Raw genomic sequence first — 13625 nt, 5'->3', positions numbered from 1 at the left:
TTAATGTTACAGAATGTTGACCATGTATTAAAAATGTCAAACTTGTAATGTTGATCAAGAATTTAAAATATGTTAAATGTGTATAAAAAAATATTGACCATACAATTAAAAATATTAATTTGGTATTTCAAAAATGTTAATCAACCATTTGAAAAAAATGGTATAGAAAAATTTGGGCATGTATTCAAAAAATGTTAAACTTGTATTTAAAAGAGATTAATCAAGCATTTGAAAAAAATTAAGTGTGTATAGAAAAAAATTTGACCATGTATTCAAAAAATGTTTACTTTTTCTATTGAAAAAATGTTAATCAAGCATTTGAAAAATATTAAATGGGTATAGAAAAATATGTTGACTATGTATTTAATAAATGTTAATCTTGTATTTTAAAAATGTTAAACATGTATTGGTTGAATGTGTTGGTATGTACGAAAAATGCATATATAAACAGTGAAAACCTGAGAGAAAACAAAAGAAACCCGATGAAAAACAAGAACAGAAGCAAACTAAACCGATTAAATGGGAAAAAAAGAAAAACAACCAGTGAAAACCGGGGGATAAATAAAGAGAAAAGAAAATAAAACAAAACCAAAGAAAACCAAGGAAAAAAAGAAAGAAAACAAAGAGAAAAGGAAAAAAATGAGTAAAAACAGAGAAAAACAAAAAACCCAGGAAAAATGGGAAAAACAAGTGGTAAACCGCCTCTTTTTATTCAAGTAGGTCCCACCCAATTTACAAAACATGAGCCTGAAAGGAGACGCAGTTGCTAGCGGATTACGCATTAACCAGTCGATCCTGTGATCGATCATCGCTCTCTACTATCAGACTTAAACCAACAACAGTCGCTGCAACGTGGCCCACACTGGGTGCTCCCTTTGCATTTTATTTTATTTTATTTTTCTATACAGGTTTTTGGGTTTTAGATGGTTTTTTCGGATTTTTTCAGCTTTTTTCCCTAGGTATTCATGGAAAAATTTGAAGAAGCAAATTGCGTATCTTTTTTTTTTCGCGTGAGGCACAGATTCGCTTCTTGTGGAGGCACGTATTTGCTTCTGCAAGAGGCATAGTTGTGCCTCTTGAAAAGAGAAAACGTGTTTTCCCCCACGAGAGGCGCAAATTTGCTTCTCGTAATCTGCTTTCGCGAGAGGCACAACTATGACGCTCAGAAAGAAAAAAAAAAACTTGTTTTTTTTTTTTTTTTGCTTCCGAGAGCCGCTATCTTGGGCGGCCTCTTTCCACACGGCTCTAGACAACCCACAGACCATCGGGTCTGGGTCGTCGAAGATGTTGGTCCTGCCGCTGCCGACGTTTCCACCTCCGTTGCCTCTGTCGCCGTAGCCTTCTTCTTCATTTGCGACCCAGTCCCGGTGTCTCGATCATAGATCTCGGCGACCTAGGCCCCCTTTTGCGTTGTCGCGCACCGTGGTAGTTTGGCCTCAACGGGGGCGGTGACGGGAGGTTGGGGAACGCTGGCGTGATGCAGGATGAGGAGGGGGGTGGAGGATCCGCTGCCAACGAGGGAGGAGGCTGTGTCACGGCTCGATCTGCCGACCAAGCGCTCCGGTTGGGCAGCGATGATCGGCGTCGGTCGGATCCAGCCATAGGAGGCGGCGCGCAGTGGTGGATTTGGGTGGTGGGACGATGGTGTGCCGCTTCTTTTACTCGGTGGCGAGTGGGCGATTGTTTTTACTCCTCTACGTCCGCTCGTAAAATTTATGGAAAACTCTTAAATCCATCCGGCTGATTTTTGGAGAAACCAGCCGCGTCGTCTGCTTGCCATGCGTGCATCCACATTGTGCATCACTCGGTCAACTGCCCAGCCCACATACCCATCTCTGGATAGGCCCCACACGCCGCTTAGCATCCGCCTTATCCCCCCATGGAGGAAGCCACAACCACACATTTTTCCTGCCGCATCGTCATCTTCCCCTTCCTCTAGATCAAGGTCAACACTGGCCACTGCTTCCACAAGCTCTGCTACCCCTCTGTTGTTGCTCCTGCAGAGCAAAAAGGGAATGGCCACTACTCGCCGCCTTTTTTCTACTGTAGGGAGTGCTGCAACGGAGTCGTGCTCCACTACAATGGGGCGGGGCATTGCTACCGGCGGCATGACAAGTCGAGTACGGCGGTGCTACTCGCTGGTGAGAAGCTATGGTGCGTGACCCATGGACAGGAGCAATGATTGAGAAGGAATCGAGTGGCTCTAATACATCCTAGTTGAGCAAATCGGACAGCTGACTAGGCGGCTTAAAATTGGAAAAATGAGCCGCCTGATTTGTAGGAGCCGCCAAAATTACAATAGACTTTAGGACTTCGGCTAGGTGCCGGTTAGAGGAGTAAACCGTTATTTTACTTTTCTAACCGGTTTGAGGGGATCGGCGAAAGATGCTCCAACTATGTTCAAACTTCGTGCCTCTCGTGCAAATCTTCTATGACACTCACGCCATTTTTGGACGATCGAATCAAGTAAACTTACTAGGGCAAGAAATTGAAAACGGCCTACTAAATCAGCATTTCTTTCCATGTAATTGTTAATATAAGCAGTCTTGAAACCAACCACATCACATGATATAATACAAACACAGTACATGGAGAACTACTACTGGCATAGATAGACCAGAAGCTCTCACAAATTAATGCCCCAATCCAAATTAATCAACCAAAGAATAGTCTCTAGCTCTAGCTAGCAGATCAATCGATCTGTCTGTCTAAGTGGAACTTGGATCTCTCAGTCTAGGTGGAACTGCAATCTAAGCATCCTTGTTGAATTTCACTAACTCATCATGATCAACGATATCCGGCAATGAGTCCCACGCCGGTTCTTCCCCCTCCGTCTCCGCTGGCTTGTCAAGTATTCTCATGAATTGGTCCATTGGGATGCTGAAATTATCCTCAGGCGCATCCTCATCATGCTGCTGCTGGTACTGATCAAGAACGTTGGCTGCCCCCATGGAGTTCTCTCCCTTCTCGCTGTCGTCATAATGAAGAGGACCCACCGACGACATTATGCCATCCATGAAGTTTTGGCCGTCGTCGTCGTCGCCGCCGCCGCCGTAATGAGGAAGACGCGGGGGCGAAGGCGGCAGATCCGACGCCTGTGGCGGCTCAACGTGCTCTTGCCGGAGACCACGGACACTCCCCGGCGGCATCAGCGCGGCGGCAGCGGCGAAATAGTCTGCCGGGACAGGCTTCTTGTTCCCCGCCGTCAGGCCGTCCTCCCCGTAGATTTCCCTCAGGCCCTCGGCGCGCGGCGTGACATAGAGCTTGTGGAGCGCGGGCACGCCCCTCCTGCCGTCGCCCCTGTCCCTGTCGCTGGTGAACTCCTGCATGAGCCACGGCGTCTTGAGCTTCTTGGACGGGGGCGGGGGGACGTAGTAGAACCCGAAGCAGTTCTTGCGCCCGCCCTCTTCGCGAAGCTCCTCCTTGCTCCTTCTTGGACCTGGAGTTACTTGGTCTGGAGTCTTCAGGTGCTGTACATCATCCATCAAGAAGTGAATCATTGAAAATGGAAATCTATAGCCCTACTCGTACGATTTCTAGTTATATCTACTGATTGATGTTGACACTGATGCTTTCCTGTTTACCTACAGCTATGAACCGTATGGACAGTTGCTACGCAGCAGACAGCTATCAGGTGGAAGCCCAAGCTAGAGTTCTCATCTTCGAAGTAGGGAGGCTGTTCACGGAGGCCAATGGGCAGAGGAACCAGCCGGGTGGTAGCTTCTCTGCTGAAGCCTTGCAGCTCAGCGTGGAAGAATCCACTGGAGAAGAACAAGTCATCATTACCGTCGACTCTCCGAACAAGCTGCCCTTGGGTGATTCATCAGCTGGCTCATCATCTGGCGTGACGCGAGGCAGCTGATGGGATCTTGTGCGAATATAGTAGCGTGCTTGATGGAGTAGCAATCATGAAATTGACCTCTCTTTTTGAGAAACTTGGCTTTATTACTTGCTGGTGTAACTAAATCGCCGGTAACCATAAATAGAGTGTACAAAGTTGGGTATGTCATCATGCCATTTGACATCGCTGGGTGTCATACAAGCAACGTAATTACAGATAAGAGATGCTGAAGGTGATAGTCATGAAATTAGCTTTATGGACCGAAATAGGATTTGGGACGCTCTCAGTTTTGTTTAAAAGAGCGCGTCGCTGCAACCATTCAATCACGTTATATTCAGCTTTTTTTGCTACATTGGCCAAGAGTTGGTGTTCACAGATGGCAAGTCTATTATTGGCATGAGTTAAGAACTTTGCATTTGCCCAACTTTATTGTGGTCTTCAAGATTTAGTGTCTGATTCCATATTTTATTGTTTGAGATTTCATATGTGAAAGCCAAATTTGGTAAATCTTGAAGACTTCACAGTTGGGACTAAAAGTAATCAACGTGACAAGGAAATTTTTTCCCATGCACTTGCATATTGGTATTTTTTGTGGGCCGATCGAAAACATCAAGACAGTTTAGAATTTCCGATTATAACTATGTTCAAACTTCATGCCTGTCATGCAAATCTTCTGCTATTTTCGTATGAGCGAATCAAGTAAAATTAGTAGTGCAAGAATTTTAAAGCAAACTAAATTCTTTCCCTGCAATTATTAAATAAATACTCCTATATAAACAGTCTTGAAACCAATCGCATCACATGATATCCCTCAAAAAAACATCACATTACATTTTTGAGTCTAATACAAACACACGGTACAGGGAGAACTACTATTAGCATAGACTAGAACCCCACACAAATTAAATCCCCCAAACCAAATTAATCAACCAAAGAATAGTCTCTAGCTAGCAGATCAAGCGATCAGTGTGTCTAAGTGGAACTTGGATCTCTCAGTCTAAGTGGAGCTGCAATCTAAGCATCCTTGTTGAATTTCACGAACTCATCATGATCAACGATATCCGGCAACGAGTCCCACGCCGGTTCTCCCCCCTCGACCGTCGTCTCCGCTGGCTTGTCAAGTATTCTCATGAGTTGGTCCATTGAGATGCTGAAATTATCCTCAGGCCCGTCCTCATCTTGCTGCTGCTGGTACTGACCAAGAACGTTGGCTGGCCCCATGGAGTTCTGCCCCTTCTCGCCATCGTCGTAGTGAAGAGGACCCACCGACGACATTATGTCATCCATGAAGTATTGGCCATCGTCGTCGTCGCCGTAATCAAGAAGGGGCGGGGGCGAAGGCAGCAGCTCCGACGCCTGTGGCCGTGGCGGCTCAACGTGTTCTTGCCGGAGACCACGGACACTCCCCGGCGGCATCAGCGCGGCGGCGGCGGCGAAATAGTCTGCCGGGACAGGCTTCTTGTTCCTCGCCGTCAGGCCGTCCTCCCCGTAGACTTCCCTCCGGCCCTCTTTGGTGGCGCGCGGTGTGACGTAGAGCTTGTGGAGCGCGGGCACGCCCCTCCTGCCGTCGCCCCTGTCCCTGTCGCTGGTGAACTCCTGCATGAGCCACGGCGTCTTGCGCTTCATCGGGACGCAGTAGAACCCGAAGCAGTTCTTGCGCCCGCCCTCTTCGCGAAGCTCCTCCTTGCTCTGCTCCACCCGCCAGAACCCGCCGGTCCGGACGCTGCGGTCGGCGCGCTTGTTCTCTGTCGCGCTGCACGGGCTCTGGAACTTGCTCTCGCCGAGGAACCACCACGTGTGCTTGCCCTCGCGGGCGCTGGCCGGCGGGTGCAGCCGCTGCAGCGCGTAGGGGTCGTTGTCGTACATGTCGGCGTGGAGGATGAACCCCCGCGCGTCGGGCATCTTGTCGTCGCCGGCGATCCACCGGTTGAGGAATCCCATCCTGTCCGCCTTCGTCGGGTTGAAGTAAACGCCGGGAGGCAGCAGCGGCGGCTGCTTGAGTTCGTTCGCCCCGATGGGCCTGGGCGGAGGCGCCATGGACAGGGAGCTGCTGGCTCCGGCTCCGGCGTCGGCGGTGGCGCGAGTTGATCTCTTGATTGCTTTCCTCGCTTTCGTGACGGCCATGGTTTCCTGGCGAGCTGTGTTTGAGGAGGGATTGGATTGATCGGTGGGCTGGGGATTATATGGTGTGGAGACGACGCGCTCCTGTCTGAAATCGGATTCGCCTCATCGTCCCAACCTGTAGTCGGACATGGATTTCCATGTTTAGTTTCCCCCGGCCTGGAGACGGAACCGGAGCAGAGCAGTCGACGAGCTTCCCGCGCGATTTCTGTTTCCCGCCTTTTCCCCGAAACTCGGGTCCCCACCTTTGCCTCATTGGGCCTGGCCCAACAACCGTCCCATATCCTACGCTTATTCCAGTTACTATTTTTTTTATTCCTAAAAAAATGTTAGTACTATTTATTTCCCTGTACCTTTTCAATTTCCTTGTATTTCAATTTGATTTTTTCTGGTTTGTGAACAGATTCTCTCATTTATAATTATTAGTGGCATTTCCAGGAATTGCTACTCGCATAGCTCAACAAGCCTATATTTCGGTGGACGGTCATTTGGTGTGAGACCGATGAAAGTAGTATTGGATAGCGGAAGCTTATTCACCTACTTTTCCGCACAACCATATCAAGCGCTTGCCATTGCAGTAAATTTTCACAACATTTTCCTATCCTACCATCATAGGATTACTATAAGCATAGCGTGCACTTTGCTGGACCCTGACATTTTATCGACAAAACATAAGGAACGACGAAGAAATATAATGCTTGAAATATTTGGCATCTATGCTCTTTGCATTATTCTATTTTATAGCATAAGTCCTTATTATCCACCGTAACTTTATCAAATTGTGCATTAAAATAGAAGGCAAAACAAACAAAAACGCGAATGAACTAGGGAGGGAGAATAGTTCCTCGCCAAATAAGCAGGTAAATAACATTTTTGGTAAAAGATATGCCAACAATACAAAAGAAAAAGGGTACACATTCTAATGAATGTTTAGCTCCCTACAAACCATCCCTATTAGATAGAAGGAAATCAGGAAACACAAGCTAAATCATTGCCATCGACATGCATGACATAACCCTATCATACAAAATTAAAGCAATATGCAGATTTCTTAAAGTTTGTACTTAGGGAGGAAACTGGCCTAGGGATGGATTCATCCCCACCTCGTTGGGTTTGCTGCCCCCCCCTCCCCTCGATATATAAGTCCCTCCTTAAATATCTTAGGGTGTTGTTTAGGGTTTAGGTTTTATTTAGTTTAAAATAAGTTAGCCATTGTTGCAACTTTTTGTAAACTGTCATGTTCATTGACTTTTTATGAACTTTTTTCCGAATCCTAACTTAATCAATCTCCATCCATATTCGCAATATTCATGATTCTTGCGTGTTCTTGATTGCACGTAGTGATTTGACCTTCGCCCTCAAACTGACTATCTGCATCATGGGTAACAAAGAGGAGATTGGTTTAAACAATTGCCAACACACACTATCTAAGTGTCTAGTGTTGTCGGGTCATCAAGGTCACTTTTCGCTCAAATCGAAGGAGTGCCTCTTGTCAAAAGGTAGGGATACCGTAGCACAGATGAGGGGCTTCTTTCTTAGTGAACGTTCTACATTGATTTTTCAATTATGTACGGGTTGTTGATAATGTCAATTTGATTGCCTTTTTGTTGACTTGGTTTGATTTTAACATTTTTTCCCATGTATGATTTTTCTAACTGGGCTAATCCCCTTTCCATTATCAAGATAACAGAAATACAGCCGAATCCAAGAGTGTTCAAAAGTAAAAGGGAAAGGGGAAAAACGAGTTCAGGGCAGTCTAGGGAAACCCACTGCAGTCGCTCGACTCGAAACGACCACCATGGGGAAAAACCCTAGACCACCGCTAACACGCTAATTACATAGGTTCAACAACAAGATAGCCACATATTACAGGATTATGATAAGCCTACGCAAAGGCGCAGGGAAACCACAAACACCAAAAGGGACTACCACAGGATGCGCCGAGATCTTCACTCCATGGACTCATCTGGGTAGGCCGACGCGCAGATCCTCATCATGCTTTTAGTGTTCTCCTTCAGAAGGGTCGCTCCTCTCTCCAGGTCCAGCCGGTCCCCGCCCTTCAGAAGCCCTGCCCAATAAGATAAATGAATGCTTGTTGTAAAAATAATCTCAAAAGGAGATGCAGGTTTCTGAACTCGAAGGTGGCTTTGTTTCTACAGTTCCAGATGGCCCGGCACACAGCTGCCAATCCAGTGGTGTAGAACCGCTCCCCTTCGGGGCAGTATGCATAAAACCAAGAGTAAAATTGACAAAGATTATTCGAGCACAAATCAGTGCCCAGTACTGACCCCACTGTTCGCCAGGCAATCCTAGTGATCGGGCATAAAAAGAACAAGTGTGGGTAAGTTTCTCTGCAATTGCAGAAAGAACATCGAGGGTTTGCGGCCCAGTTTCTAGGTTTCATCGCATCTCTAGTTAGTATCGCGTCCTGCTGCCACAAAAAGATCTGGATTTTAGCAGGTAATTTGGCCTTCCAAATCCACATGTAGTCGCAACCACCTAAGTTTCTCTCAAGGTATGAATACATTGACTTAGGTGTGTATTTGCCTTTCGACCCAGACAACCATTCAATCTTGTCACTACCACCAGACAAATTGAGCTCATTAATGGTTTTTATGTTGCCAACCTCCTGGGTAAGATCCCCCGACAACCTGCGTCTAAACAACGATCCACCCCCCCTCCCCACCCCCCTCGCCCTTGGAACTGAGACACCATATCATCAGGGAAATTTGCAATGCTAAATAAATCTGGGTATGTAACACGCAGGGGTGGGTGCATAGCAATGGAGTCATGCCAAAGCCTAGCTACGTCCCCTACACGAATATATATCCCCCTTCTGGTCATATAATATTCTTTCACTTTAAGAAGTGACTTCCAGACCGGGGAGTTGTTCAATTTCTGTTTCACACAGGCGATAGAACTTCTCTTTAGATATTTGGCCTTCACGATATCTTGCCACAGCGCTTTTCCAATGCCTAATTTCCACCACCACTTGGATAGGAGGGAAATATTATGTTTCTTAAGATCTTTAACACCAATACCCCCTTTCTTTTTGGATCTACACAAGCGAGACCACTTGACAAGGTGATATCTTCTCTTGTTCTTGCCCCCACACCAAAGAATTTATGCGGTATTTATCCAACCTTTCAATAAAGGTTTTGGAAAGGAGAAACATCGACATGTGGTAGTATACGATACCAGACAACGAGGAATTCAGGAGGATCAACCTCCCCCGCGTGGATGCTGATCTGCCAATCCAGGCATCACATCTCTTCGGGTACCGTACATCCACAAATTCCCAATCAATGTTCCTCAACGTAGAATAACTCACCGGCACCCCCAGGTATTTCATGGGAAAGTGACCAATCTAACACCCAAATGGATCAACATATTTTTGGAGAGTGGAATCATCACGCACCACACAAAGAACCTCACTTTCCATAAAATTGATTTTTAGTCCGGACATAAGCTCAAACAAGTATAACAACAGCTTAAGGTTATCAGTCTTGTCAATGTTATCCTCAATGCACAACACCGTATCAACACCGTATTGGGAAAAGGTCTGACGCTAGGCTCGTCAATAGTTTGTTTTTCTGAGCGTTCAGGACCATCCTAGTTAAGCACTCGACCGCTAGATTGAAAAGAAATGGGGAGTAGGGGTCCCCCTGTCGCACCCTTTTGTGAGTCTCAAAGTACGACCCAACAATGTTGTTAATATTAACACTAACTGTCCCATTGTAAAGAATCTGCTTAATCCAACCACACCACTTTTCATCAAAACCCCAAAATTTTATGACAATCTAGTAGGAATTCCCAGTTGACTTTATCATATGCTTTCTAAAAATCCAATTTGAGAATGATCCCAGTTTTTTCTTAACATGGATATGATGAAGAATCTCATGTAAGGCCAAAATGTCGTTCATGATGTGTCGCTTTTTGATAAAAGCGTTCTGATGGCGACTAATGAGCTTGTCAACAAAGATTGCCAATCTATTATCCAGAATTTTGGTGATCAACTTATAAGGGCATCAGAGCAGGCAAATGGGTCAGAAATCTTGAATTTTCTTAGCCCCACTAAGTTTGGGTATTAGTGTTATAAACCCATAGTTCAGCCTTTCAACGTCCAATTTTCCCTCATGAAACGCACTAAACAGATTCATGATATCAATACGAACAATGTGCCAGCATAGCCGACAAAATTCAGCGGAAATATTATCAGGGCCTGGCGCCCGATTGCTGTCCATAGAAAATATGGCAGTCTTAACCTCCTCTTCACTAAACGGCCTAGTCAAGAAAGCGTTACCCTCAACACCGAGTCTTTCTTCCTCTCCCCACATGTCCGGGTCCATACGAAACATATTACCGGGTGCAGGACCAAAGAGTTTTTTTATAAAGAAAGATGTCACGTGCTGTAACAAATTGTCCGTACCCTCAAACGAGGCCCCCTCACTAGTAAATGAATGGATAGTGTTTTTCCTCTTTTTCCATTGGCAATTATATGGAAAAAAGAAGTGTTTTGGTCCCCTTTCAGTAGTTATGTTTCATGGGACTGTTGAAGCCAAAACAGTTCCTTGTTAGCCAGAATTGTGTTAAGCTCATTACATAAGAGTGCACGTCTATCGAGAAGTTCATGAGCCAGGGGGTTTGTTCTTCCATAAGTTAAAAGTTAGCCAACTCATTTTTGGTCTCCTCCTTTCTTATTCTCTCATAACCAAACTTGTTAGAGCCCCAACCCTTAAGAAACTTTTTGAAACGTTATCATTTAATATTGAGGACATCAATGGGATCGGAAGAATGCACGGGTCTATGCCAAATTTTCTCCACCAACGGAAGAAAATCATAATTGATCATCCAGCTCATTTCAAACCTAAACTTTCGAGGTTTGGGGGCATGAGGATGCCAAGAATCAGTGACCAAAAGAAGGGGGTTGTGGTCAGAGACGTCTCTAACCAACTTCCTCACATTAACCATAGGAAATAAATCCTCCCACTCACAGCTCATCAGAATCCTATCTAATTTCTCCAAGGTAGGATGAGCTTGGTTATTTCACCAGGTATACACACCTCCGTCTGTATGAATCTGTCTCAAACACAAAGTATTAATCACAGAGTTAAATCTGTCTACATACTGGGAATGGGGCATTTTCGTGTTTTTCTCATCACAGTGCCTCAAACTATTAAATCCCCCCAATAATGTAAGGGATAGATAAATGACTATAGAAACTGGCCATTTCTACAAGGAATTACTCTTTCTGCTCATCATGAGCCACACCCTACACATTTACTAGTAGAATGCCCGTGCGTTGCTACAGGCTACAATGCATACAGATAGACATTAACTTGCACAACTCAATAGGTATACTCCCTTTACATCTCAACATGTCCCGTGCAACTCAATATGTGTGCCCTCCATCTCAGGATAGAACAGGAAAACAAAGACATATACATGGATTCATTCATGGAGTTGGACAATCAAAGATACACAACTGAACAAAAAAAGAACCAGTAGCAAACCATGACTAATGCAGATCGCCGAGCTAATTGTGAACTAAAACATACAAAAAACATACCGCAAGAATACTATGTAACTTATGGCTTCCCATCACCAAATCCATGTATAAATGGGACACCCTACCCTCACCTCCCCACCCCCCTTTTTTGTGGATAGCAAATGAGACACTCCTATTAATTTGTCTGCCAAATAATCATAGAAAATTGAATCCACGATGACCAAACTATCACTGGATTTCTAGGTGCAGCATATTTGATCTTGAACAAATATGACGGCAGTGGAGATAAGTCGAGGTTGTGCCCGCTCAGGTACCAACCTCTTCTTCGGAGTGGGTTTAGGCGGTGGTTCAGGAATAATCCAATCATCATAATTTTTTAATATGTTATTCAATAATTCTTCATCTTGTCCAATAGTTCGTTCCCTGAAATCACAACCAGCACAACTATCTAGGAAGTCCCTAGAAGCACCGGTTAGTCCATTATAGAAGATATCAAGTATTTCATTTTTCTTAAGTGGATGATCAGGAAATCATTAAGTAATTGGCAAAGCCTCACCCAAGCTTGTGGGAGACTCTCTTCTTTAATTTGCACAAAGTTAAATATTTCCTGTAAGGCAGCTTGTTTCTTATGAGGAGGGAAATATTTTTCAGAGAAGTAATAAATCATATCCTGGGGACTACGCACACAACCAGGAGCAAGAGTATTGTACCAAGCTTTTGCATCACCCTTTAATGAGAAAGGAAATAATTTGAGCATAAAGTAGTAGCAAGTTTTCTCATCATGAGTAAAAAGGGTGGCTATGTTATTCAACTTAGTAAGATCTGCCATAACAGTTTTAGTTTCATAACCATGGAAAGGATCAGATTCAACCAAAGTAATTAACTCTGGGTCGACAGAGAATTCATAATCCTTATCATCAATAAAGATAGGTGAAGTAGCAAACTTAGGATCACATTTCATTCTAGCATTCAGAGATTTTTCTTTATACTTGCATAATAGTTTCTCTAGATCATCTCTATCATTGCAAGCAAGAATATCTCTAGTTGTTTCTTCACTCATAACATAACCTTCCGGTACCTTAGGCAATTCATATCTAGGAAGGCTAGTTCTAGTAGGTGTTTCAGGAGTTTCAGGTTCAAACTCATCATTAGATTCAACAACATCATGTTGTATAACTCTAACAATTTGTTTATCAAGAAATTCACCAAGTGGCACATCATCATTAAGCGAGGTACTAGCATCATCATAAGCATTATCCATAGTAGAAGTAGCATCATGAATAACCTGCGACATATCAGAATTAATAGCATGTGGTGGTGTTGAAAGTTTACTTATAATAGAAGGTGAATCTAAAGCAGAACTGGATGGCAGTTCCTTACCTCCCCTCGTCTTTGAGGCAATAATCTTAGTCTTAGCATCCTTCAGATTCTTCATAGTGATAGTATGATTATAATCCCATGTGACTCAACAAATATAGCTATGCTCCCCTGCAACGGCGCCAGAAAAAGGTCTTGATAACCCACAAGTATAGGGGATCGCAACAGTTTTCCAGGGTAGAGTATTCGACCCAAATTTATAGATTCGACACAAGGGGAGCCAAAGAATATTTGAAGGTATTAGCAGTTGAGTTGTCAATTCAACCACACCTGGAGATTAATTATCTGCAGCAAAGTGATCAGTACAAAGTAGTATGATAGTTTTGATGATAGTAGCAACTGTTGGGGAACACAATATTTCAAAAATTTACCAATGATCACGCAAGATATATCTAGGAGATGCATAGCAACGAGCGGGGAGAGTGTGTCCACGTACCCTCGTAGACCGAAAGCGGAAGCTTTTAGTAATGCGGTTGATGTAGTCGAACATCTTCGTGATCCAACCAACCAAGCACCAAACGTACGACACCTCCGCGATCAGCACACGTTCAGCTCGATGACGTCCCTCAGACTCTTGATCTAGTTGAGGCCGAGGGAGAGTTCTGTCAGCACGACGGCGTGGCGACGGTGATGATGAAGTTACCGACGTAGGGCTTCGCCTAAGCACTACGATGATATGACCGAGGTATGTAACTATGGAGGGGGGCACCGCACATGGCTAAGAGAAGACTTGGTGTCCCTTTGCGGTGCCCCCCTCCCATGTATATAAAGGGGGGA

At 44.6% G+C, this 13625-nt stretch overlaps 1 protein-coding gene and 1 long non-coding RNA gene across 2 annotated transcripts; one reads left to right on the top strand and one right to left on the bottom strand.

The window, feature by feature from the left end:
* The first annotated feature begins 3133 nt into the window (after positions 1–3133).
* On the top strand, positions 3134–4265 carry LOC125521200. Its single transcript, XR_007289089.1, has 2 exons — positions 3134–3467; positions 3591–4265. It is a non-coding gene; the product is annotated as an uncharacterized LOC125521200 (long non-coding RNA).
* A 180-nt stretch (positions 4266–4445) lies between these two features.
* Positions 4446–6096, bottom strand: LOC125521198. The gene has a single exon (XM_048686258.1). The coding sequence runs from the start codon at positions 5963–5965 to the stop codon at positions 4856–4858; it is 1110 nt and encodes a 369-aa protein (XP_048542215.1). The 5' UTR covers positions 5966–6096; the 3' UTR covers positions 4446–4855.
* Positions 6097–13625: the final 7529 nt, after the last annotated feature.

Source organism: Triticum urartu, chromosome 7 (assembly GCF_003073215.2).
Source record: "Triticum urartu cultivar G1812 chromosome 7, Tu2.1, whole genome shotgun sequence".
Lineage (NCBI taxonomy): Eukaryota > Viridiplantae > Streptophyta > Magnoliopsida > Poales > Poaceae > Triticum > Triticum urartu.
The sequence above is the reverse complement of the archived record's forward strand: the minus strand, read 5'-3'. Positions and strand labels throughout refer to the sequence as shown.